General features: G+C 43.9%; 3 protein-coding genes and 1 non-coding gene across 8 annotated transcripts; 1 reads left to right on the top strand and 3 right to left on the bottom strand.

Annotated features, from left to right (window-relative positions):
• Positions 1 to 517: 517 nt before the first annotated feature.
• Positions 518 to 9,440, bottom strand: NT5C3B (5'-nucleotidase, cytosolic IIIB). 4 transcript variants are annotated; one of them, XM_039873505.1, is made up of 9 exons: positions 9,294 to 9,440; positions 8,956 to 9,054; positions 8,257 to 8,326; positions 8,124 to 8,170; positions 5,965 to 6,050; positions 5,317 to 5,406; positions 3,598 to 3,760; positions 2,524 to 2,724; positions 518 to 1,628 (listed from the first exon to the last, which is right to left on the bottom strand). In XM_039873505.1, exons 2-9 carry the CDS (start codon positions 9,040 to 9,042, stop codon positions 1,494 to 1,496), a joined length of 879 nt encoding a protein of 292 aa, XP_039729439.1. In that variant the 5' UTR covers positions 9,043 to 9,054; positions 9,294 to 9,440; the 3' UTR covers positions 518 to 1,493. The 4 variants fall into 4 exon arrangements, with proteins under 4 accessions (XP_039729439.1, XP_039729437.1, XP_039729435.1 ...); XM_039873503.1 differs by having other exon boundaries at positions 9,299 to 9,366; XM_039873501.1 differs by having other exon boundaries at positions 8,956 to 9,318.
• Positions 9,287 to 15,678, top strand: KLHL10 (kelch like family member 10). Its single transcript, XM_039873507.1, has 5 exons — positions 9,287 to 10,439; positions 12,775 to 13,264; positions 13,972 to 14,589; positions 14,943 to 15,092; positions 15,304 to 15,678. The coding sequence occupies exons 1-5, from the start codon at positions 10,246 to 10,248 to the stop codon at positions 15,676 to 15,678; spliced, it is 1,827 nt and encodes a 608-aa protein (XP_039729441.1). The 5' UTR covers positions 9,287 to 10,245.
• Positions 10,738 to 10,856, bottom strand: LOC120611355 (5S ribosomal RNA). Its single transcript, XR_005655135.1, has one exon. It is a non-coding gene; the product is annotated as a 5S ribosomal RNA (ribosomal RNA).
• A 211-nt stretch (positions 15,679 to 15,889) lies between the features above and the next one.
• Positions 15,890 to 25,901, bottom strand: KLHL11 (kelch like family member 11). 2 transcript variants are annotated; one of them, XR_005655081.1, is made up of 3 exons: positions 25,283 to 25,901; positions 19,613 to 21,365; positions 15,890 to 17,716 (listed from the first exon to the last, which is right to left on the bottom strand). XR_005655081.1 is itself a non-coding variant. In XM_039873479.1 (2 exons), the coding sequence occupies exons 1-2, from the start codon at positions 25,825 to 25,827 to the stop codon at positions 19,784 to 19,786; spliced, it is 2,127 nt and encodes a 708-aa protein (XP_039729413.1). In that variant the 5' UTR covers positions 25,828 to 25,901; the 3' UTR covers positions 15,890 to 19,783. The 2 variants fall into 2 exon arrangements, 1 of the variants encoding a protein (XP_039729413.1); XM_039873479.1 differs by having other exon boundaries at positions 15,890 to 21,365.
• Between the last annotated feature and the right edge of the window lie 986 nt (positions 25,902 to 26,887).

The following is a 26,887-nucleotide window of genomic DNA, read 5'->3' as shown; positions in this document are numbered from 1 at the left end:
GAACTGGTTACTGAACTGCCCCCAGAGCACTTATTTCTTGCCCAGGATCCCCTAAGAGACTTAACCTCTCCCCAGAGCCAGTGACTTGACACTCCCTGGTCCCAAAGCATACTTAAGTCACCTCAAAGTCTGACAGACCCATCCTCAGATGGTAACCACCCCTCCCAAAACCTAACAGGACAGCCCTGAAGCCCTTATGCAGGCAGCATGATGCAGGAGACAAGACCTGGCTTTGGTCAGAAACACAAACCCTGGCTCTAGCTCCTAGCTATGGGGTCTGGGCAAGTTACTGGTCCTTTCTGAGCCATCTGTAAACTAAACCTACCTGCAGGGTCACTGTGAGGATTAAATGGTCACACACCTAGGTGTGCATAGCAGGATTCAATTCACACTCCCGAGACCTTCTTCCCCTTCATATCTGCAGATAAACACAACTTTCCAACAGCCAGGCTTCCTCAGGAGGAGAGTGAGGGGCTGAATTTCTGAGGGAAGAACAGGCTAAGAAAACACCAAGAACTGACTGGTCTACATTTTTATTTCAAAAGGTACCCTAAAGAGAATTCAGCTAGTTCTTGACCATCCAAGTAAATAGCGGGGAGAGAAGGGAAAGGATCTGTGAAGAAAAGTCCAATAAAGCAAGACAACAGAGCATGAACCACTTCTACTTCACTTTGCCGCAGAGTGCCTTCTCCCTTCAGGTCACCGTCATCCACCCCGCTTAGGTCATTCATTTTGGTGGCCCTGAACTCATGAGGAGAAGGACGGACAGGAGCCAAGGGCACCCAAGGAAAATCTATGCCCAGATGGAAGCCTTTGGGGACTCCTAAAGGGGGTTCTGCAGGAAGGGCTGGCCAGATCCAGCTGAAATTCAAGTTTAACAGCTGCATCAGAATAAAGCCAAACCACTCAAGGTCAGGAACATACCCTTCCAACCTTGCCTGCCCACCTCGATCCCCAGACTTGGCTTTATAGACTGTGCTCAGGGGGTCTTCTGGTCTAATTCGGTGGTTTTCAAACTGTTCCATGGAGCCCTAGTGGCTTCTTGGAGGTTCCTGTACCTCCAGGACCAAAGAGTACAGGCTCTACCCCCCAACTCCCAAATCAAAACAGCTCTGGTTTTTCCTTTTTTTATTTTGATCTGTTTTATACATTCAGCTTGTTTGAAGAGTTTCCCATGTTTAAAATTTTTTGGGGAGGAGGAAAAAAGAATCCTGGACCAAATGATTCCTGGAGTACGAATACCCTACAGGTCCACAGTTCATTTGGAATGGCTTTTGCTGCCTCCCCACTGGCAGGGTCTCCCTCAGGCCTTGGAGAACACAAACAGAAGGCGCCAGGGAAAGGAGGGGGGAGGGGCAAGGACCCAGCAGCTTGTGGATGCCCTGGACTTTCCTCTGTACACACCAGGAAGAGAAGGCTCACAGCAGAGCAGCCTCCCAGCGAGGCTCCCCTCCTTGTCACGGCCTGCAGGGACTGGCCCTGCACATGCACGCTCAGGGGACACGCATCTCCACCCAGTCTCCCTGGTGCAAGATGTGCTGCAGCAGCCCGTTGACCACATCCAGCGACTCATCCTTCTCCAGCACAATGTCATAGGACTCCATGTAGCGCTCCCGCTGCTCCTCCACCTGCCCAGGGGAAGGGAGACTGAGAGGCCCCAAAACACCCTCTGACTCTCCAGCACCTGGGGCTGGGGGAGCCACAACTCCCCAAGAGTTGTTCAAGGTCACGGGAATCTACCCTTATGGAGACACAGATGGCAATGGGCACAGGCTGCCACAATTAACCCTGGGGCCAATGTCAAAAGGACAGTAATGAAGATTAAAATTTAAAAACCAGATGTTACCTCTAATCTATCTGGAAAGAATTTTCATAAGGCTCAAACATTCTGCGAGACTTCAGCACATGCTGGCTGAGTGAGGACTGGTGGCCTTCCAGCTCGATACCACACTGTGGCTCCTTTATGACCATACTGTTTTCACCCCTGTTGGCCCTTGGTCTGTTCCTGTATTTTTCTTCTCTAAATTATAAACCCACGTCCTGAATACTGACATCTCCCATCTTAATCATGCCTTACAAGTATGATTTAAGAGGACTGGTAATCAGCCCCACTACTTCCTAAACTATATCACCTTGGGCAAGTTACTTAACCTGCTTGCCTGTTTCTTCATTTGTAAAATGGTATAACAGTCCCTACTTCAAAAGCTGTTGTAAGAATTAAATGGGTTAAGGTCCCTGGCATATCAAGAGCACTCAGCCAGTGCAGGCTCCAATGAAATGCCTGGCACTACTGTCTCTGAACTCCAGTATCACACCATGTGGTGAGGATACAGTATTACTCACTGGGTATCTCCTATCTTCCTATGAAAATACAGAATACTCTCCTGGAGAATACAGCTTGTGTCTTACTTCTGTACCTCTACCATTTAATGCAGCGTCTAGTACATAGGTGTTCAATAAGCACTTGTTAACAGGAATTGAAGCAGCAAGCCATGAAGGAGGAAGCCCTGGTCCCCTACCTACCTTGTCATTTAGGAAGCCAATCTTGAGAATGTTCTCCACGCCTAGAACTCCATCAGCCATCGTGAGGTCCCCCATGGAGTCTCCCAGCAGGAGGATGTTGGTTTTGCCCTGAAGCTGCTGGAAGTAACCGGAGTTCTCGCACACAGTACTGTTCTTGTTGTATGTGTGTATGAGCTGGCCCTTGAACCCCTGTAGGAAACCCTAAATAAACAAGACAACACACAGAAGTTGTCTAGTGACAGTTTTCCACAGTCTCTGTCACAGAGGAAAGGAAATCCTGAAAGCCATGTATAACACCAAACCTCATTGTCTAAACTAAGGTTTGACGAAGTAGGGCCCATGGGCCAGACTTGGCCTATTTATGTAAATTAACTTTTACTGGAACACAGCTGTGTGCCTTTGTTTATATCTTATCTATGGCTGCTTTTCTGCACAGGAGAGTGGAGTAGTTGCGACAGAAGCCGTATGGCCCACAAAGCCTAAGATATTTACTACCTGGTCTTTTATAGACAAGGTTTGTAATCCCTGATTTAAACTAACAGGGGCCATCAAACATTGTCGGTCACCTACTCTGGTGGAAGCATGAGGCCTGTGATATAAGCACTGTTCAGGCTACATCTGAGCTAAGCCTCAGCTACAGGCCACCTCCTAACCATAGTTCAAAGGGATGGAAGTTCCCGCCACTGGCTTTAAAGGGAAGAAGTTAGAACAAGGGGGAGTCAGAGTAGTCCACTTCTGGCTCTAGAAAAACAAGTCAAAGCCCAAGCCCTTGAGTATCTAGGATGGCACGTGACTCATGCCAGTGACATGGGGCCTGGGTGACCCCTAAACTAGGTCCCCCATGGGAGAGAGCCGATTGTTGGCCAAACACCAAAGAGTGTTTGAAGGACCAAAGAGTGGGTCCTTCAAAAGTAACTGTCTTTAGCTGACATAAATAAAGAACTCAGAGGACGAAGCAGCAGCATGCCTTCCCCTTCCTTCCCCCGCAGGTCAGGGTTAATGTTTAGGGTGACGTGCCCTGGCTGGTGGGCCCCACCCCACCTCCATTTCCAGCCGAAACAAGATGTGGCTCACATCTTTGTCAAAATCCATGTAGTTAGACACAACGTGGATGTTGGGGTGGAACACCTGCTTCTGCCGGATAATTTCTTCCAGGATGTCGCCAATGCCCGCGGAAAAGATGAAAAGCGGAACGCTGTTCTGGTAGAGGGTGTTGAAGAACATCTTGTACCCTTCCCTGAAAAGAGATGACCGGAACAGCATTGCCTCTGCTACTCTTTATTTTCTACTTGGGTTATGTATTTAATTTTTTCTTTAAAAAAAATAAATAAATTGAGGTATAAAATACATATAGCAAATGATTAAAGTGCACTAATCTTAAATATTCAGCTCAATTGATATTTTCATATGTGCTCACCCATGTAATAACCAACCAGATCAAGCTTCCCAGATCAATGCCATCTCCCCTTATTATGACTTCATATCGCCATTGTTTAGCTTGACTGTCCTTGAACTTCATATGCATGGGCTCATACTTTCTTATTGTTTCTGTACTACAGTTGACCCTTGAATGACATGGGGGCAAGGGGTGCCGACCCCCTGTGGTCGAAAATCCACACATAACTTGTCTCCCCAAAAATTTAACTACAGTTGCCCCTCAGTATCCGAAGGCGGGGGTTAGTTCCAAGACTCCCGTGGATACTTAAGTCCCTTATATAAAATGGCGTGGAGACCACCTGACTAACCTCCGCAGGCTGGCCGGCCCCCAGGCTGGGCTGGGCGAGTACCTCTTCAAAAGGCTCACCCTCAAGCATGACTAAGAGCCTTTGGAGCCCAGAGGCTTTTGGGGGCCCCTCTGCATCCCCCTGGTGTTGGCCTCGTACCTGAGCCTCTCCCTGAAACCAGCAGGCAGCCTTCTTACCATCCTGGAGCCCTCTCCCATGCCTTGGACCAAATTGAAACAATAAAGCTTTTTGCAGCAAAAATTTAAAAAAATAAAATAAATAAAATGGCGTGGAACAATGCATATAGTCAGCCCGCTGTATCTGCAGACTCCTAACTTCAGATAGAAAATACTGTTTTTGGTCTGTGGTTGGTTGAATCCACAGATGTGAAACCTGGAGGGCCAACTGAATATTTATCGAAAAAAATCCACATATAAGTGGACCAGCATGTTCAAACTGCTGTTGTTCAAGGGTCAACTGTAAAATACAACCAGGCAGAAATCCTAGGGCAGATTTGCTGAGAAATACCCCAATCCACCCCGGCATTTATTGTGTCTGCACGCATCTCTACTCTCTTGGCCTTTCATGAGCTGGCCTCTGTCCCCAGTTAGGATACACAATCCTTAAGGACAGACACCTGAGACAACTCCTTCCCCTATGTGCTCCCATCCCTCCCCCAGTAAAGACGCTCCAGCAGAGAGCTGCACTGTGAAGGCTGCCAATGATCGAAGTTCCCAGGCCAGCCAACTCCCATGTCTGCATAAAGAACACCAGTCACCACGGCAATCCTAAAAGTCTTTTTCCCATTGGGAAAAATGAGCTAGATGCCTTTTCTCAAGAGATGAAGCCTTGGTCACATTCACACCATACCCACTACCAGCAGACTGCTTCCTAGGAAGCACCCAAGAGAAGAAAAAAACCTTCAACAGCATCCAGAGAGGAAAAGCAAGACCTTCCCCACTTCAAGTGCTCATGGGACTATACGTCTCTGCTCACTCTCCCAGCAACTAACTCCTTTCCACTCCTTCCCAGCCTCTTTTTTTTTTCTTTTGCAGAGCAAGCAACTTACCTAAGCATTGCGTTAGACTCTCTAACCACCTGGGCTATCTGAAACTTCTGAATTTTCTGCTGACACAAGAGACTGTGCGCTTTGGTCCACCTAGAAACAGACACCCCACAAAACCCCAAATCCAAATCACTAAGTAAGTAAAGTGACCTTTCCCTTTTCAGGGCCAAGTCCTCTCTGGAAGAATTGACAATGGAGGCCTCAGAGAACTATTTCCTGGAGGATCTGGCTGTCTTAAAAAAAAAAAGAGAGAGAGAGAGAAAGCAACACAACCGAGAGACAAGGGTTGGGCGAGTTAACTGCTGAAGTAGAAGCTCTTCCGAATCCCTTCTTCCAGGACCCCACTCTCTGGAGAGTTGGGGCTCTGTCCAGTGATATTGGTTTCTATAGGAGGGTTATCTCCCCAGAGCAATTATTCCCCCAAGGGGCTTCTAACTCATTCCAAGCATTCTCGGTGGCCCCCCACTCTAGCAATAGCCCCGAGTAGCCCCGGGTGTGTCTAGACAATTTGTTCTAATAGCTGGGCCTTGTGGCATTCACTTAAGCATCCACTAAGGTAAGGAAGCCTGTCATCTCATCATCAAAGCTCAAGCAAAACTATGCCCCCCTCCATCACAAGGGCCAGGAGCTTTCACTACCACCATCACTTACCATTCTACCATATGAGGTAACTTCTCTTTGATGGTCCAGTGTGGGTCAATCTCAATTGGGTAATAGTGGTGAAGGAGCGCTTTCAGCTGGGGCATCGAAATGAAGAGAAAAGCCATTAGTCTATCAAGTTTTCCCCAGCAAAGTCCTACAGTTTAGCATGAGAAAAAGTGACCGGATATGCAGAGCTGGTCATCCCTTTGCACTCTCACCCAAGAGTGGGGTCTAAGAATCAACGAAATAAAGAGCTTTTGCTTCAGACAACAGGGTTACTGGGATTTTGTTGTTGTTATTAACTAGCTCAGTCATCAGGGCTTAATCAGTAAGAACTGATTTAATGCTATGTCTCAACATGTGGTATACTTTTTCAGGTGGTAAGCAAGCTAACTTTAGGAAATACACGGATAAACACTTTGTTTTAGTATTTGTGGATTCATTTTAATGTATATTAGGAAAAAAATAGCGCATTAAACTCATGCTTTCAGATTGTTTCTTTTGTAAGTTAACTGCATTCAGAATTTTAAAAGAAGGTCAATTCAAAGAGAAATATTTAGTAAAAGTCATACACAGATACGGCAAAAAAACAAAAACAAAAACAAAATCACAAAAGTGGAACTAGAAAACTGTAGTTTGGGACACAGCATGTTAGTGGATGGCTGACTCCATCCCACTGCCAGCGTCAAGTGAACTACTTCATGAGCACCTATAGGTGCCTCCTCTGGCTAAGATTTCCTTCCGCATGCCAGAACTTTCCGCCCTCTGGGGAGGGATCATGTGTCACATAGGGACAGTCAGTAACAGTGCCCAATAAAAATGGGACTTGACTGAATAAAGAATTTTAATTTTAATATACGCATGGTCTTGAAATATCACGAGGTCAAACGGAGTCCCTTTTGGACCATCGGTCCAAAAGAGGGTTAAATACAAAGATCACACACTGACAAAGGCAGAAAGCTCGTGAAATGTATCAAGGTTCTCAATGTGTGCGGTTTTTTGGGTGTAAGAACATTTCCCTAAAAGTATAATATAACTCAATGGATGAATAAATTTTTTTAAAAGAAAGAAGTTTCATAAACTTTGCTTTATTAATTTTTTCAGGATCTCATCAACACCAAAAACCTTAGTTTTTCTCTAGCTTCTTTACCCTAGAGAGGGCAATCAAATCCACTGTCTTATTTGTGGACACGGCTTCCCAGGAGCTGATAAGATCAGGGACGTGAGGAACCCAAAAAAGTGACTTGTGTAAGGCAGTCAGTGGTGGAGCCAGAACCTACCTGTAGCTAAAAGCGGCATTCCCCAGAGAGACAGGTTTTAGAAATATAAGAATTATCTATAATCCACTGCCCATCTTAACATCAAGTAATCATGACTATTGGAAGAGCTGACCAATACAACAGACCAACATACCACTCAGTATGCAATTTAGTGATTTTCATAACAACGTAGAACTAAAGGATGTAGTCATTCAGCAGAAAGAGCTCGGCCACCTGCAGAGAAACACACAGCAAGCACGGCTCTGCTCTGGCAAAGAGGACACTGATGGGAACTACATGGAGCAAAGTAAAACAAACTCCAAGGCTACAGGAGTCACTTTATAATATTTGTATGGACCTTATGGAAATGGGAGTTATTGTATATTGACATTAATTCAGAAGTCTTTCTTGACACTTGTTGCTTTAGCAAGAATATTATATTATCAAGGACATAATGTAGTGGAAACATTTGGGGACAGAATCTATAAGAAATGCAAACTCTGTATCTTGGCTATATGACCTTGGGTAAATTGCTCAACTTCTCCAAACCTGTTTTCTCATCTGTTAAATGGAGACAATAATGGTTCTATCCACCTCTTGGAGTTGTGGGAGGGTTAAACAACACTGCAGTCTCTTGTAGACTCTATAGCTAGCGGTGAGCATAACATCTATACTCCGACCATCAGTCATCATATGTCTTAGCCATTGAGGCAAAGCTGTCCCAGTGTATTAAGACTAGGTCCACCTGAGCAAAACAATATTTTTTAATTTATTTAATTTATTTTTTTAAACAATTTTTTAAAAAATTAATCTTCTAAGATCTCTATCCTGGAATCTTTGGTCCTAACCAAGAACCATTTGAAGTAATTCATGATACCTATTTCTGAGCAAATAAAAAGGGTAACCCACCTCTTTCCGGCACTCCTCACTGATGATCTTGCTATTATCCAGAATATCTGCAAAAATACAAAACTCCTTTCACTTGCCCTTTAGAAGCCATCATCTGGTCAAGTCCAACAAAGAAAGCTAGTATGGGACTTACTGTGGGAAGAAGGGCATCGCTTTCCATTATAAGCAAACCTGCTCAAGGTCATGTCAAAATCAGAAATGACCTAAAATGCAAAAGAAAGATGATGCCTAGACAGGCTCCTCCTCCCAGTGTGGCCCTGTGTTAGCCTGGGAGGATAATTATGAAAGTCAAAGAGCTCAGTCCCCAGCCTGTGGGCAAAGCAGGGAGAGTTAGGGCCGGCTAGAGAGAGAGAGAGAAGGAAGAACTAATCCTAGTTAGTACAGTGCTAATCCTGAGGAGGCCCAGCATCTTGGGGGCAGGGGTGGGGATCGAAGAATCAGGACCCCTGTAGCTCTTTCACTAGCACCCATCTCAATGTCCTAGGGTGCTTCCTAGAGAGTGTCCACCTTTAAGGCCCATCTCCATATCTACCACTTCTGGGGGAGCCTGCTGACCTGGGCTAGAGTAGAAAATAAGGCCCTAGGGCCTGGTGTCGGGTTCTTTCTGTCTCATTAGAGGAAGCAGTATAACCTTACTGAGAAATCTAGGTTTTAGGGCAGTTGAGCTCTCCCCCAAGACAAAACAGGCGAACCAATCTGCTTGCACTCAGGCCCTTGGCCATTTCTGGGGGCTAAGAGCTTGGAGGTGTCTGCAGCAACGCGGGAAGGAACATGGACAGGACGACTCCCCAGCCGCCCGCGACCCACCGGCCCGACCTCGACCCGACGGTACCTGTAAGCGGTCTCCCCCGCCCCTGCGAAGGGCGCCCACGATCTCCTGCACCCGCCCGGGCTGCCGCATCAGGACCGTGGCCTTCATCAGGATGCTCACCTGTCCCGAAACCCGAGAGAACGACTGACCCCGGCACCGCGCTGGGCCCAAGGGGAGACCGGGGTTCGCTCGGGCAACGCTGCGAGGCCGGGCAAGGGTGCGAGGGGCGGAGCAGGGGCTCCGGCCAGGCCAGGTGCGCCTACTGCCCGGGGTGGTGCAGCCCGGCCGAGACGGCCCGCTGGCGGCCTCGGAACGCCCGGGGGGTCGGGGCCCGCGGCACTCCAGAAGCATCCACCCACCTCACCTCTTCCGCCATCGTGCTCGCAGCTGGGTGGGCGGTGCTGGAACAACGACCGCCCCCCCTCCCTGCGACCGCACTGCGCATGCGTCGTCGCCGCCTGGGGCCGCCGGACTGCAGGACCCGGCGCCCAGAGACTGGTGGCCCTGGGAGGGCTCTGCGGCGCGCTAGGGCAAGACCCTTGTTAAGGGCTCTGTATTGAGGAGGATGAGGGTCCCAAAGACTTGGGGTTACTGGATGCTACTCTTTCTAGAGCAAAAACCCTAGCAAGTGTGGTCATTCCCAGGCTTACAGTTTGCATGACAAAAATGTCACAGGATAGGAGGAGATATGACAGGGCCATAATGTGAGTTCTGTTAAACATCCAGAAGGTGCTTTCTTAACTGGGCCCACTCCTCATCAGAAGAAAACGAGTGATTTCCCTTATGTCCAGAGGGCAGGAAGGCCCTGGACAGTTGGGCCAGAATGAAATTCTTATCCGTTTTACTTCTCCCTTCTGCCTTCTCTGACTTGGTTTCCTTAAACTCTGTGTCTGGGGAGCCAAGTGTGGAGCAGTGGAGGAAGGTCGATAGATGATACAGGGATATGGAACTGGGCATCACCGAAGTGGGCAACAGGAACCAGAATTAATAAAAACTTTTATACAGTATTGGTGGTCACGGTCCTGCTCTGAGTGCAAGGGCAAAGAAGGAGGTGCGGGTGATCTTTAGCCTAATAGTGTGGTGGGGGAGGGGATAAGGAAGGAGGACAAGGACAGGAGAGAGTTCCAGAACCTGAGAGCACAATCCTAAGTGATCTCACTGCGGGCCCAGGATTCTGGAACTTGGGCTGCCTGGTGGGCCCTATATGAAAGATGTAGTAAGGAAAGGGAGCGACAGCTGGCTAAAGGGGCCCCCCACAACCCTCCCCGACACCCTAGGAGAACAGCCTCTGTCGGCTGGTCCCAGGGTGCCATGGAGATGGAGAGCACGGCGGCCTCCACACGTTTCCACCAGCCTCACATGGAGAGGAAGATGAGTGCGATGACCTGTGAGATCTTCAACGAGCTTAGGCTAGAGGGCAAGCTCTGCGACGTGGTCATCAAGGTCAATGGCTTTGAGTTCAATGCCCACAAGAACATCCTCTGTAGCTGCAGTTCCTACTTTAGGTATAACAGGGTTGCTCAACTAAGCCAAAGGGGAATTGGGCTCGTTTTGAGACATTCTGGTTCATGTCATGTTTTCCACCCCCCCATCTTACATTAGGGACACTGTCAAAATTCTGGGCTCCTGTAGCCTGGCTCCTTTGTCTTCTGAAGAGGCACAACTAGGGCCAGAGCCTCTTCTCTCTGGTTTTCTTTTTCTTTTTCTTTTTTCTTTTTTTTAGGTGAAGCAACCCTTGGTTGACCCCACAGATTGCAAGGACCTTGTCAGTTTACAATCTCTTATTTATTTATTTATTTGTTACACCTACAGCACCTGGTCTTCCTAGGTGGTCTCCCATCCAAGTACTAACCAGGCCCAACCTTGCTTAGCTTCCGAGATCAGACAGGATCGGGCTTGTTCAGGGTGGCATGGCTGTAGACCTCTGTGGTTTTCAATAGGATTTCAACCAACTATTCTTGGGCCAGCTGCTTTTTTCCTTTGATTCTCACTCAAACCAACTTTTGGAAAGGTTGGGCATCCATACTAGGTTTCCTACTTAAACCTAGATGACAATACCACTTCAGCCATCCCTGTGCCCCTATGCTAGTAGAGAGGAGCTCAAACAGGGTGATAAATTAACAAGGATCGAGGGTAGGGGAAGGAGGACGAAGGGAAAGAACCATGGAAATATTTATCAGAAGAAAAAGGGGGTTTGGGCCAAAACTATTGCAATCCAGGAAGTAGAAGGGCTTTTTGTTCATGAGCTGAAAATGTTTGAGTAATTGGTTCCAATCAAGATATGATAAATGAATCTCATGTTGCTAAAATTCTCATTCATCTAGATCTACAGCAGAGTCTACAAAAAGACCAGATAGTGCATATTTTAAGCTTTGCGGGCCCTCCAGTCTCCGTTGCAACCACTCCACTCTGCCTTTAAAGTGGGAAAGCAGCTCTAGACAATATTACATGAAAGGGCACGACTGTGTTCCAATGAAATTATTTATGGGCACTGAAATTTGAATTTATTAAAATTTCCAGGTATCACAAAATACTTTTTTCAATTTTTCCCCTACTTAAAAATGTAAAAAACATTCTTAGCTCGTGGACAGCACAAAAAGAAAGAAGTGGGCAAAATTTGGCTCAGAGGTTTACAGACCCCTGCTCTAGAGAAGAGTTTGATCTCTAAGCCCATATTCCTAAAAAAGCAAAATATATTAGGGCAGAGAATTCTGTCTTGTTCAATACCTAGAAAATTACCTAGCTACAAAGAGGGACAGTAGTCATGTATTCATTATTAAATGATCTATTTATTGAGTGCCTATTTTGTGACAGGCACTATAGTGGGTTCTGAAAATAAAACAATGAATAAAGAAATAAACATTCCTGGTATGAAGCTTACCTTCTCATAGTGGGGAACAGGCATTACATAAATAAAATGCATATCAGATCATAAATGCTAAGAGAAAAAAAAAAAGATAAGATGTGGTGAGTGGCCATTTTAAATAGGATTATCACTTTGCTGACAAAGTTACATTTGAGCAAAGACTTCAAGGAGGGGATGAGGTAAAGAGAAACACAGAGATCTGGGGCAGCCTTCCCAACAGCCAGAACAGAAGGTACAAGGACCAAAGATGAAAGCATCTCTGGTATATTCAAGGAAAGCAAGGCCAGTGGGGCTGGAAGGGAGTGAGGGAGAAGGCGGGAGGAAATACAGTCAGTGAGGTATGACTGGTCCACATCTCAGGGGTCTTTTGCAGGCCCTGGTGAAGACTGTATTTTACTCTAAGGAGGGAAGTCAGTGGAATATTTTGAGTGGAAGAGGAACACTCTGGTGACAGATAAGACTATAAACTCTGGAGGTCTCAAGAGCAGAAACAGGGAGATCAGTTAGGAGGTTACTCCTAATAATCCAGGCAAGAGATGGTGGTGGCTTGGACCAAAGAGGTAGCAACAGAAATGATTAGATTATAGATATGTGTTGATTAAACAACTCATATTTAAAAAGTGTATTGCTCAAGTTTAATTTCTTTAAGCAAGATAGAATTTGGTGGACAAGGGGTTGGGACAGAAGAGACCTAGGTCTTACTCCCAGCTCTAAATCCCAATTTCTCCATGCACAAAATGGGAAAAGGACCTAGTTATCATAAGGATGATAAGAGTGACCAAAGTCAAAGGCTTGGAAAGGTCCTCTTGCCCCCTGTATAAAGCACAGTCTGCCCTCCTCACCCCAATTGATTTCCAATATACTCACTGTGCACTCTTTAGAAAATGTCCAAACTCTCTTCAAGAAAAGGTCGGGGAGAGTATAGTAAGCCAGAGAGAAATGTATCAGTGGCTGCTAGTTTTTCTTTTTTTCAGAGCTTTGTTTACAAGTGGCTGGAACAACACTGAAAAGAAGGTATACAACATTCCTGGCATTTCCCCCGACATGATGAAGCTAATTATTGAATACGCGTACACCAGGACCGTTCCTATCACACCGGACAACGTGGAGAAGCTGCTGGCTGCTGCAGACCAATTTAACATCATGGGTATTGTTAGGGGCTGCTGTGAGTTCCTCAAGTCGGAGTTGTGTTTGGATAATTGTATTGGCATCTGCAAGTTCACAGACTACTACTACTGCCCGGAACTGAGGCAGAAGGCCTACATGTTCATATTGCACAACTTTGAGGAGATGGTGAAAGTCTCGGCAGAGTTTTTAGAGCTCTCGGTCAGCGAACTGAAGGATATCATTGAGAAAGATGAGCTCAACGTCAAACAAGAAGATGCTGTGTTTGAAGCCATTTTAAAATGGATTTCTCATGATCCCCAAAATAGAAAGCAGCATATTTCAGTTTTGCTTCCCAAGGTCAAGTTTAATTATTTTTTGTGGGATGCTTAACGGCTTGCTTTTGATATTTATCCTAAGATTGTCCTAAAAGCCACATTCAGATGTTTGACAGATTCCAGGGCTATATTTATGTATAGGTAGAAGGCATCTCCGACTAGTTTCTACAATTTTGCAATTTTCTTTGCCCTTGACATTGCTAGTTCCTTCTATCCCAGTAATGTTCTTTGACCCAAATTCTCCCTGGTAGTGGGAGAAGGAGAGGGCAAGGCCTTCGAAAGAATTCTAGAGGGTCTTCCTTTCACTTTTGTCAATTCTGAGTTCCCCAAACCCAAGAAGCTGGACTAGTAACCAAACCATGAGTATTACACTCAGTTGTAGCCATTTGGTGCTAATTTGTGTTATTTTACATATAGAGATCTGTATATTCAATTACGGAACAATTGCTACAGCTTTTTTTCGGTCTAATAGTACTGTCCAGTGCCCAATGAATGGGCTATTCATTCATATAAATAGCTCGCTGACTATTTGAGGTGTCTTCTATCTAACTCATTTTCAGAATCCAAATGTATACAACCTCCAAAAAACAAGCTGTGAGCTGTAAATTTAAAACAAAACAAAATTTGGCCCTACTGTAATTCAAAGGCATACTGTAAAACAGAGGGTTGAAGATATGTTTTCCAGAGACCCTCACCACATCTAAATGACTCTCTGCATTTCCTCCTTAGGTTCGCCTGGCCCTAATGCATGCTGAGTACTTCATGAACAATGTTAAGATGAATGACTATGTCAAAGATAGCGAGGAATGCAAGCCAGTCATCATTAATGCCCTAAAGGCCATGTATGACCTAAATATGAATGGACCCTCTAATTCTGACTTCACTAACCCACTTACCAGGCCCCGACTGCCTTACGCCATCCTATTTGCAATTGGTGGCTGGAGCGGTGGGAGCCCCACCAATGCCATTGAGGCATATGATGCTCGAGCAGATAGATGGGTGAATGTCACTTGTGAGGAAGAGAGTCCCCGTGCCTACCACGGGGCAGCCTATTTGAAAGGCTACGTTTATATCATTGGGGGGTTTGATAGTGTAGACTACTTCAACAGTGTTAAGCGTTTTGATCCAGTCAAGAAAACGTGGCACCAGGTGGCCCCGATGCACTCCAGACGTTGCTATGTCAGCGTAACAGTCCTCAGCAATTTTATTTATGCCATGGGAGGCTTTGATGGGTACGTGCGTCTCAACACTGCTGAGCGTTACGAGCCAGAGACCAATCAATGGACACTCATTGCCCCCATGCATGAACAGAGGAGTGATGCGAGTGCCACAACACTCTACGGAAAGGTAAGAACTAAGGGGCAGGGCTGGAAGGGTGGTGGCAACGGGAGATGGGAAAGCAAAGAAGCCCAGAAATGATGCTCTTCTTTGTTCTTTGGGGTGTGTGGAAAACGGAAGTGGCAGTACTCACTCTGCAGTACTAAGCCTGTCAGACAACTATGCAGCCCCTTGTAATTTTATTTTACTTCTTAAAAAAGCAATGCATACACATGTGGAGACAGGAAACTCAGCTAGCACAGACTGGCACTGAAGGTGTCCCCGCCAACCGCCACTATATATATATGGATATACACACACCCCCTTTCTTTCTACTCCCCAGAAGTAACAATTTTAATAATCTTGGAACTGTCTTCGTACAGGTCTACATATGTGGTGGGTTTAATGGAAACGAATGCCTGTTTACAGCAGAAGTGTACAACACTGAGAGTAATCAGTGGACAGTCATAGCACCCATGAGAAGCAGGAGAAGTGGAATAGGCGTAATTGCTTATGGAGAACATGTATATGCGGTGAGTTTATCTTGGACAACAAAAACGAAAACCCTTGATGTTCTATTATCAAATAGGTTTACACTACCATTGGTAAGCATCTGAGCAGCTTTTTATCCATGGAGGATAGTGGCAGAGGGAGGTCTGAAATCACTGGTCCTCCCCTAAAAGGGCCTCCTAGGTGAACAGAATCAGTGGTTAACAGTCAACCCTGTTTCCTTTGCGTCCACAGGTAGGCGGCTTTGATGGAGCCAATCGACTTAGGAGTGCAGAAGCCTACAGCCCAGTGGCTAATACTTGGCGCACGATCCCCACTATGTTTAATCCTCGTAGCAACTTCGGCATCGAGGTGGTAGATGACCTCTTGTTTGTGGTAGGTGGCTTTAATGGCTTTACCACCACCTTTAATGTTGAGTGCTATGATGAAAAGACCGATGAGTGGTACGATGCTCATGACATGAGTATATACCGCAGTGCTCTGAGCTGCTGTGTGGTACCAGGGCTGGCCAATGTTGGGGAATATGCAGCTAGAAGGGACAACTTCACAGGATTAGCACTGCGAGATGAAGTAAAGTACTCCGCTTCAACCAGTACCCTACCTGTATGAGCCTCTTCATTTAGCTAATAAAAAGTCTAAGCACTAAGAATTAATTCTTTTTTAAAATAAATGCAGTGTTTAAACTTATAAGAGTACTGGAAAATGTTCAACTTAAGGGAGCCAAGGGTTGCATGAATGAGGGAATAAGAGGGAAGAAAGAAAGCAATTATACTCAACAGTGCACATTTAGAAAGAAAAATATCACACAGTACAAACCAGCTCTAATGAAATACGTTTATTTAAAACTTACAATGAGACGATTAATAGCTTTGACATAGAACAAGATAGCTTTAGGAACATAAAACAAGCTATTTTACAATGTAATGTCTCAAAGTGTCCTAAATTCCGTATCTCCTCTGACAGACAGGAGAGAGTCAAGATTATACTTTCAGTAGAGTAGGAGCTTGGATACTGCTAGCCCCCAAAACTCGCTATATATCAGCTTGAACTAAGTATTTCTTTTACAAATAACTCAATGAGCCCTAGCACAGGGATCCTAAGATCTTTAAACATCTAGCAAGCACTACTTTTCACGAGTGCATTACGTAGGAGGATTCAGTTAACAGCAAGTGCTCTACTCTATGTGCTTCACTGTCAGACATTTGCAGGAATGGTCATATAGAGTAAGACAAAAGCCCTACGAGATAAGCAACAAATAGTTACCTGGCTATCTAAATTCCTTGAAGCAAAATGACTGTATTGTTATTGTATTACATCACTTGACGATAAGCTCTTTTGTTTCCAATGTAAGCATTATAACAAAAACAGACTATTCTCAAGAAAGTAACAAACTGGAGTGATGAACTGTGCCAAAATGTTTGACAGTTAAAAAAGGAGACTAAACCATTAAATATTCTACAGTTAAACAGCAACTTATAGGCACCCTATTTTTCGAGTGTAGACAGACAACTTGCTTCACAATTCTGTATGTTTTCAAAGGATATGGAATGTGGCCAATAGACCCTATTTATTTAAGCTTAATTTGAGGAAAGTGCAAAAAAAGTCTCTTTAGTTATGCTTGACTAGGCCAAGTAACTAAAATACACATAATTTAGCTTACCTGTCTACCTATAGTATAGTGTTCATATTAGAATTATGAAGCAGATAGTAAAGTATTTAAACGTACCACATGCTACACTAGTCAAGAAACATGAACAGGAAAAAAGTGTGCCTTAGAAACTGCCTTACCGGCAGCCTGAAGAGTTTAAAATACAGAAGAGCACACAAATCTTCCATAAATACTATCTTTCCAGTTCTAAACGTCTGTTCTGTATTTTAAAAGTATTTTAAAATTTTTGGTCCCAGAAATACTATACAAAACCAACTGATCAAAACAAAACTGATGTCAATGAATTTTTAAATTTTTTAGAAAAATATTTTTGAATTGGCACAGCAAAAGCAAGGTTGGATACCAGATACACAAGACTAACCATGCAAATAACTGCAAATGAGATACTTAAACACTAAGCTCATGACTGACATTCTCAATATATATCACTGATTTTTTTAAAACCATGGTAAGGTAGGTATAGTTAAAAGATATCTATTCTGAGACATAAGCAGTTTCACTCAAAGTTATGTATAGTTATAACTTTTTGTAAAATCAATTCCTCTCCTTTCCTTCCATGAAACAAAACCAAAAGCAACCAAAAAGGTTTGCTTAAATACACATTAAACTATCTTTTTAAAGTTGTATTTTTAACTGCTTAAATTACTAAACACTATCTTTAAGTTTCCATCAAAAAGGAAATTTCTTTCCCAAAGAGCCATTTTAGGCTGGTCATCATCATGAGAACCTTTCCAAATACACTGAGAAGTATTTCCAGGTTAGAATTTCAGAATGTCAGCCTTGAACAGATTTAAGCAAATCTGGTTTCTTTCCTGATTAACAAGTTAGTTGAGATATTCGTAAACAAGTTATTGATGTGAAATCACACATGTGAATTCAAATAGGAAAATTAGAAATTCAGTAGTCAGGAAAACCTGCACACGTCATCATGCGAGGAAGGACTTACCCCTTCTTTTCACCCATGGCCTAGGCTGCCTGCTGAGTTAAAAAACAACAATTTCAGTCAATTTTCAAAACCAGGTTACACCGAAATCTGAGTTATAATTTCTGCCACATCATGTGAAAAAATGACATCCTCTAAACAAATGATTTTGGTAATGATTGGTAATGATTGTCTCAGAAAACAGCCCTGAGACAAAAAAAAAAAGAAAGAAAGAAACAACTCCAAATCCTTACATCACACCCTTCTGTAGAGAAACTGGAATCCTAGTGAGCTACTGAATTATTTAAACACCACCAAGAAATGGAAGTTTGCTAGCACTGTCTACCAGAGAGAAACGAGGACTTCACTCAATGAGCTTTTCTGTCTTATTCGCATAGACCTCTCACAACTAAGAATAAGCACTTCTCAGTATCCAATGGCTTTTATTAAAGTAACTGCAAATACATGGAAACTGAGAAAATGGTAGAGGTGGATTAAGATAATATATTCTCATGTAGAAATATAACTTGCAGTTTCCTATCCCCAGCCCAGTCTAAAATGGTTTTAATGCAGATTTCCAACATGTTTATTGAAAAATATTTAAATATTTCAGAAAAGTTCTTACTTAGTACAGAGTCCAAGGGCTAAACATTAATGGTCTTGCAGCAAATTGAGAGCTAAAATTTCTGGTTGTACTTTTTTCTTTTGATATTTGATACAACTAAGAAGGAGGTTAACTATAATGGACTAGGGGGAAAAAAATTACTGCACTTAGAATTCAACTTCTAGAACAGAATTCTGGAATGTGTCTAAGAAAGTAGAGATATTCCAAAAGAAACAAAAAATATACTGGACTCACATTATAAATAGTAAGTGCAGGAGTTAACTGAGTGCTAAAAGAGTCAACCTGAGTGCTAATTTGTATAAAGCTTGGGAGTGTGTAAGGGAATCAGAAGAATACATAAAAATAAATAAAAGTTAACCACAGTTTTTTAAGAGCCAGAATTATGCATTTAAATTTGGTATTCCAGGCTCAGGCAAAGTTCCAATTAAAGTCCAGGGCAACCGAATAAAACATTATCCAGGGGCTGAGAAATAATAAGGCTTTTCTTTAGCAACATTTCTCTAAATTGCCATTTCCTTCCTATTTTGAAAAAAGTTTCTTTTCGAAAGGAATGATGAGGATTCTATATATAATACACATTAGCACAAAATTTAAAACTGAAGGCATTGAATATCGATTGTCATAGGCATTATTTACACTCATTAATTTATCCTCGAATAAGCCTACAACTCCTAAAAAAAAGCGTTTTTATTTTTTAATGCCTTTGATTTCTTAGTCTACACTAATAAACTTCTCTTCTTAGAGAAACAAATTACATATGTAACGTCCTCTGTAGTCAATCAATCAGCTAAAGATCAATTCTTTTGCCAACTACCATCATCTCTGAGCAATGGCTTGAAGTCGATAACTCAGTTGCTAAAGAAATGAAAAATATTCAAAAAAATGCATGAGCCAATCACAAATTTATCAGTCAGTCATCTGTTCTAAAAACACGCATAACAGTATTTCTAGATAAACAATAAAATATCAATGCAAACATTCTGAAATCATCTTGCTGAAATATTGTGCTTTTTCCTTCAAATTTCAGTCTATTGCACATACCTCCTGCAGAGGAGGGCTTAATGCATAAGTTCTGATCTTGTCAAAACCAACCTACTCAGGAAAAAATGAAAAGGAATATCAAAGTAAATGTGCAAATAATATTGGTGCTTAAAGCATGTTCAAAACATAAGTCCCTAAAACAAAAAGAGTATAATTTCTTGGCAGAAAAACAGCCAAGTAACTACACCTGGTTTTCCCACCTGTCTTTAAAAAGATCTTATTTAGCTAGCATATATACACAAATCAAAGACAAAGACAGAACGATTGCCAGCTAACAAAACATTACCATGTATTGAATTGAGTTTCCCAGTCTTCGGTTTTTAACTATATTTCCTTTCTATGGGGCAATAATCAGTTCAGGTAGAAAATAAGTTATCGACATACTTTTTCAAGTAACAGTCTGGACATTTTCGGCCTCGTGAAGCACGTCTGTTTTAAGCTGCATTTATCAGAGAACCTAGCACTCGATCTGAGAGCTTGGCACGCGCCGCATGTTCAGGGCATGCCGATGTATTTCTTGCATCTGTCTGATCCGGTCCTTCTGCCACATTAAGTTTTGCGGCATAGGATATCTCTGTGTGCCATGTAAGTACCGGTACGGGATTCTCACGTGGCAAGCGGTAGCTCTACAACGCGGCTGTGGCATGGGAGGAAGAAGCATCCACCTCTTTCTCTCAGCACAGTATCGGTAGGCTTCTTTCCGATACTGCTTATCAATATCATCACTATTTTTCCAGCCACCAATAATGAAAACGTCATCTTTGTAATAGCAAATGGCTGCTCCTTCGATGCTTAGGACTTCTGGAGGTAAGCTTTCAAGGATCTCATCAGAAACTTGGCTGGCAATTTTTCTGACTGCCTCTTCATTTTCTAGAGAATAACTCTTGGGACAGCATGATGCTGTTTGATAAAAGTTTGAGTTCACCACTGACATTTGGAAAAAGCAGTAATTGTCAATAAGTGGCAAAGACTCCACATCTTGCCACTGTCGAGTCTCGGTATCATAGCAAGTAATTACAGCCTTTAATCCATCTTCGGTGTCCCGGTCCACAGGAGTACGGGCAGCAATGTATACAAAGCGGTCTTCAATGGCCAGTGCTTTGACATCTCGGAGAATTTTCGGTGCTGATTCCAAGTTGTGCCATTTATCAAGCTCGGGATTATAAACAGTCACATCTTTAAAACCAGGACTAAAGTTGCCATGTCCTCCAATGCTATAGAGTTTCCCTTTGACTTCTGTTAGCCCAAAAGAATGCTTCCTTGTCATCAAACTACAAACATGTTCCCATGTATTCAAATTTGGGTTATACCTTTCCACAGTTTTAGCAAACCCTGGTTCCATTGATCCAGCAACATACACGTAGGATTCTGTTACTGCAACAGCATGTCCATCCAGATGATTATGAATATGGGGTAAGTTTACCCATCTGTCCTCATCGACAAAATATCCCACGCATTCACTTAAATAGTCCCCTCCTTCGGACACGCCTCCAATAACCATGATCACGTCCATGTTTTGCCCATAGCGAGGTAATAATGAGACATGAGAGGCAGGGTGCTGGAACGTGCCAGACTGTATATTCTCGGCTCTCAGCGCATGCCTCTCCACAGCATCAGCCACTAACTTGACGCAAACTTCATTATTGGCCACCAGCCTCTCTGGCTTGACATGCCGAGTAAGGTAAGTAGGTTTCATCTGGGATAATCTGAGCAATTTAAAAAGTTCTTCAAAGTATCTCTCTCTCTCTTCAGCATTTCTCTGAACCCACTTCAAAACCGTTTCAAAGAGAACCTCTTCGGAATCAACTGTAATTTCCAAGTCCGACAGCCAGTCTCGAATGAGATGGAAAGGTAGAGTATAAAATTCTTCATCCTGAATTACTTTGTGGAAATTTCTCCGTATCATATCGGCAGCTTTCAGAGCAAGCTGGCTCAGGGTATACATGTGAGCTAAGCTATGAATGGCCACGCAATTAGAGAGATGAAGTTTTTTCTTGAGAAACTCTCCACAAAATTCTTTTAAACGAATTAATAGGAACCTAAAATCAAGAAAAAGGTTAATTTTCAAATGTGCATATTTTATGTGAATGCATTGAGAGCATCTGAATTATACAAATTGAAATGGTGAGCGTCATCTCACTTTATGCCCAACATCTGCAAAAAAGCAAACCCCCTAAATTAAAAAGGATTATGCAGAAAAGTATGTTTAAAAGTATATATATAACAGTATATATAAAATCATCTTCATATATTTTAAGTTATTTTCATTATACAGTTTATATATAAATTATATATTATGCACACTACATCTAACACAATGGAGTTTTTTAAATTATGTGAGATTTTCCAGAACATATCCTTTAATAAAGTAAAACAGTCTCATACTTTATTTTCACTTTAATTTGCCCTTGACAAAGGCCAATTCCAATTCCAATTTGTCTATGCCATACTGCCCTAATCTCTGGCCAGTCACCGTCCTCTTCTTCGAAGACGCAGATCTCAGTGAAGAAATTTTACTAAGCATTGACTACACGGCTCCTAGGAGGCTCTGTTTGCTCAAGTATCAGAAGGAGTAGCAGTGGAGGCTTTCTGTCAGAGGTTTAAACCTTCCCTTCACTAGAACTTTCTCCCTGGTCAGCTAGTGGTGGCAGTAGTAAGGGGTGCCAGGGGTTGGGGGTGAGCAGCACTTATGGATTCTTAGTGAGCAGGGTGGCAAAGCAAATGCAAACATCTGAAGAAGCCAGTAAATAAAACAACAATAAAAAACACATGTAGGACAGCCCAGGCTTAAAAAAAAAAAAAAGTTTTTGGCTCGATATTGACCAGAAATTGTCTGCCCATCTAAATTTGTTTAAAGTAAAAAACAAACAAACAAACAAACAAATAGTTTCACCCAAATCCATAAATCTGGCAGAATTCAGCCCTGAGGGTGGCCAATTTGAGACCACTGCTTTAAAAAGAGTAGGCCCCCAGAAATCAGAACCTTAAACAATTTAAGGATGACTTCATCGGTCCAGGCCTAATTTAGTAATCATTTGTTATTATGGTTATTATGCTACATAACCATCTAAGGATGATATAAAGATGAATAAGACAGGCTCCCTTCACCCTCTTCAGGGAACATACCATCTTAGAAGACAAAGACAAGGTGTAATGGTAAGAGCTCTAGTGGTTCTCAAACATGTCTGGGTGCCACGGTCACTAGATTTCCAGGTTGTCTGCCCCCCCCCATCCTATTTTTGGCAGGCACTACAGGTAGTTCTGACACATATTCCCTTGGACAGGTGTTTGGAAACACTGCTCTATGAAAGCAATAGCTATCATATACCTATGCACTTGCCATGTGATGGGCATCGTACTGGGCACTTTCTATTACTTATGTAACAAGTGTGGAGCACGGTAGATATGATAAACAGAGAGACTGTATGCAGCAGGGAGGTGGTAGGGAGAGGGATCCTGCCTCAGAGCTGATGACAAGATTAGATGTGATGGTTGCAGGACACTCAGAACAGCGCCTAACACAGGGCAGCTACTCAGCAGCTTACAGCTGGAGAGAAGTTGGAGTTTTAAGTAAATTGCCTGAGGTGTTCTCTCTTCCCTTCATCCCTACTTCTCCCCCAAAACGCAAGGCTAAATCGGAAAAATACAAGCTCACAAGACAGAAGCAAACATAGCACCGTGGATACAATGACTCTTCTCTATCCATTTTCATTGGACAAACCCTGCTCCCTCCAATCTACAGGTGCCCCACACCACCCTCTAATGGATGATCCAACCTCATGCTTTGAGAAAACAGAAATAGCCAGGCGGAACTTCACCTTCCCCCCACCCAATCTACCCGTAGCTGTTCCCTGTACTCTGCCTTCCCAGTCCAATTTTTCCATTTTTAATATGAATTTTATATCTCCTCCTTTTCTCAAGGCCTGCTCCTGCAATTATTCCCTTGCTCTCGTAACATCAATTTCTCCCTCTCCACTAATTCATTTTCCATCAGCACACAAACATGCTCTAGTACCTCTTATCTTAGAGGGGGGGAGAAGACCTCCCTGGACTCCCCAAACATTTCCATGTGTAACATTTTTCTGATCCTCTTTGTAGCAAGACTTAAATGACTTGTCAATGCCATCAAGGACTTCCGTTAACACTAAATTCAACGATCACTTACGGCTGACAGGGCTGACATGACTGGCTATTCCCTCCTTGACACCCATTCTTTCTAGGCTAATAGGAAATCGGTCTCTGCTGGTTCCTCTTGAACATTCTGAAGAACATCAGGGCTTAGTACTGCCCCTTCTCTTCTCTCCCTACTCTGTAAGCTTTAATTACCATCTATATGCTAATTCCCTCCAATCTCTAGCTCCCATACTCTGCTCTGATATCCAACTGCCTACTCAGAAATCTCCTGGACTAAGACCAAACTCCTGATCTTCCTCCCAAACTTGCTTTCCTGCAGTCTTCCACATCTTAATAAATAATAACTCCAACTTTCCAATTGCTTGGGTCAAAAAATTAGTAGTAGTCTTTCCCTCATACCCCACATCAAATCCATCAGCAAATTCATCTCCTCTATCGTCAAAATATATCTAAATTGAAGCAATTCTTATCACCTTTACTTCTCCCTCCTCAATCCAAGCCTCCACCACGACTGCAACAACCTCCTAAACTAGTGTCTCTGCTTCTACCCTTGGAGTCCCTTCCTGGCTGCCCATCCTTTTTTCAACATAGAAAAATTCTTCAAATCGGATCGCATCATTCCTCTGCCCCAAACCTTCTCATCCACGAGAGTAAGAGCTCAAGTCCTTCCACAGGCCAACAAGGCCCTATGGGATCTAGGTCCATCCCCATTACCCCCTGGGGCTTCTCTTACTCTTCTCACTCTGCATCTCTTTGATCCACTGGCCTCCTGCTAGTCTTATCGAGACAAGCTCCGCCTTTACACCTGCATGCCCTATCTGAAACACTGTTTACCTTGCAAAATGTCTTCCTGAGCTATTCTTTATTTAATTTTAAAAATAGTTCTTTTCCACCAGCACTCTCTATATGTCCCCACCATTCTTTATTTTTCATCACTGCTTTAACAATCATCCAACTTGCTATTTTACTTATTTACTCTCCATCTACTAAATGTGAGTGCAATGAGGAAAGGGACTTTTGTCTGTTTTGTTCAGCGCTGAATCTAAAGCACCTTAGAACCCAGTGTCTGATCTGCTGCATAATAGGTATTCAGTTTGCATTTGTTAAAATAATGTGTCTGTAACATAGCACTGCCAAAACAGACTCCTCCCATCTCTATAAATGGCATTCACCTGCCTCCTAACCAGTCTCCAGCATCCATTCCTGCCCCCTACACTCCATCTTCCACAGCAGCAGAATCATCTATTTAAATCAGATAATTTCTTTACCCAGATTCCCATCACCCAGTAAAATCCAAACTCCTTATTCGAACGCACACCCTTCTCCCCATCACCCACTAGATCCAGCCCCACCAGATTTTTCTTTTAGTTCCCTAAACCTAACTGGATCCTGCCTGAAGGCCTCTGCGCTATCTGCCTGGATTGTTCATTCTCCATCTTTGCATCGCCACTTCTTCCTTGCCGTTTAGAGATCGGTTTAAATGTGATCTCGGAAAGGTCTTTCCCTCTACTCAACCACTATCTTTTCACTTGTTTTTTAAGTCAACACAGTACTTATTACACAAGGACTTTCTTTTTCATTGCCTTTATCCCTGGAATCTGCGCTAAGAGGAGGTCGCCCTCGCCAGACTGGCCGGCTGCATCTTTAGTGCCCAGAGTAGAGGCTGCCCCCACAGCACACAGCAGGCGCTCAATAAGTATGAAACAAATGCATTTCCTCAGGGCTCATTGGAGCCCACCGGTAGGCACTACCCTCCCCACCTTCTCCTGCGCCCTCCCTGGATGCAGCCCCCGGGCAGCCAGCATCTCCATCTCTCACCTACCTGTCGGCCAACTCCAGCACCTCGTGCACACTGCCCGTGCTGACGCGAATGCGCCCAGTGTACATATATTCGATAACGGCTTCCACCGTGTCGGGTTCGGGCCCGGGCTCGGAGCTCCACTTGCGCATCTCCACTCGGCCGGAACGGGACTCAGAGAACTGGCCTGAGAGCAGGGGCGTGAAGTATTCGGTGGCGGCAGCCAGCACGGAGCGGTGGGCCCGGAACTCGCGGCCTCCGGCACCGCCGAAACACAGGGTAATGTCGCAGAAGAGGCCCTGGCGCCGCTGCTCGTTCTGCCTCCACGACAGTTCCGAGCAGTGAGTGCTGCACTCGAAATCCTCGGCCTCCGGACCCGGATCGCCCCCGCTCGCCTCCATGGCAGATAAGCTGGGTCCGGGCCCAAAGTCCACCGTGCCGCTCCCTCTGACTTCGGCGGCCAGCCCCGCCGAGCCCGCGGCGGCCGTCTCCATGCTCTCCATCTCCAGCACCTGCAGTGATGCAGCCGCAGCCGCAGCCGCAGCAGCCGCCACCGCCGCAGCCGCCATCTTGACGCCGCCGCGCCCGGTGGCTGCAGTCTCGGAACGAACCAGCCGTTCTGGTGCGACACAGAGGGATTCTGGGAATAAATAGTGGGCGCGGGGCGGAGCCGGCCGGCAGGCCGCGGGGTCTGCGCACGCGCCTTGCCAGCCCGCCGCCGTTCCCACCGGAGATAAGGTTCAACTGTACTACTCTTCAGTTATGATTGCTGCACTCGAGGCTTCTCACCCCCATCTCGGTTGGGTGGTGGCTTGTGTCCTTGTGTCCTATCAGTGAGTATCATGCTCTCTGTGGTCATTTCGTAAAACAAAAGCCAGCCTAGACCATCACCCATGATCAGTGTCTTGGGTAGCAACATAGGATTTTTAAAGATTTAAAGTGTTTTTGTAGTGAAAACTTAAAAAGAAAAAAAGACTTGGGACTGAGCCCCAGCTACGTGGATGAGGATGAGCAATTTACTTACCTCTGAACTAATTTATCTTTTAAAAGCAAGAACTGTACTTATGTTGGCAGATTGCTGTAGATTAAATGAGATGTTTGTCTAGTGTTTCGCATAGTGTCTGGGTCATAGCTGCTGTTCCCTATATACTTGTTTTAAAAAATGATCAAAGCAACTTTTGGGTTTTAAGCACGAAAATGGCTCAATTAGATGTTTTTAAAAATATCACTGGTGGCTGTGTAGAGAATGGACTGTAAGGGGTCAAAAGTAGAACTAGGGCCACAAGTTAGCAGAACAGACACGGGTAAATCAGGCAGTACTTAGGCTTATTGTGATCATTTCGCAGTGTATACAAATATCAAATCATTATGTTGTACACCCGGAAACCAATATGTCAGTTATACTTAAATTTATTTATAGGATAAGTCAACAGGATTTGGCAACCAGATAGAGAAGCAGAGGAAAGGATGACTCCCAGGTTGTTGGCTTTGAGTGTCTGGGTGGGCAGAGCTTTGGTTCCTGTTCACTGAGAAAGGACGGGGTGCAGAATTAGGCATGGATGTTTTGTTTTTGGAAAATAGTTCTGATTCTTTTTTAAAGAGGTGGATTGTATTTTTAAAACTACATGT

This window comes from Pteropus medius, unplaced genomic scaffold (assembly GCF_902729225.1).
Source record: "Pteropus medius unplaced genomic scaffold, Ma_sr-lr_union100, whole genome shotgun sequence".
Taxonomy (NCBI): domain Eukaryota; kingdom Metazoa; phylum Chordata; class Mammalia; order Chiroptera; family Pteropodidae; genus Pteropus; species Pteropus medius.
The sequence above is the reverse complement of the archived record's forward strand: the minus strand, read 5'-3'. Positions and strand labels throughout refer to the sequence as shown.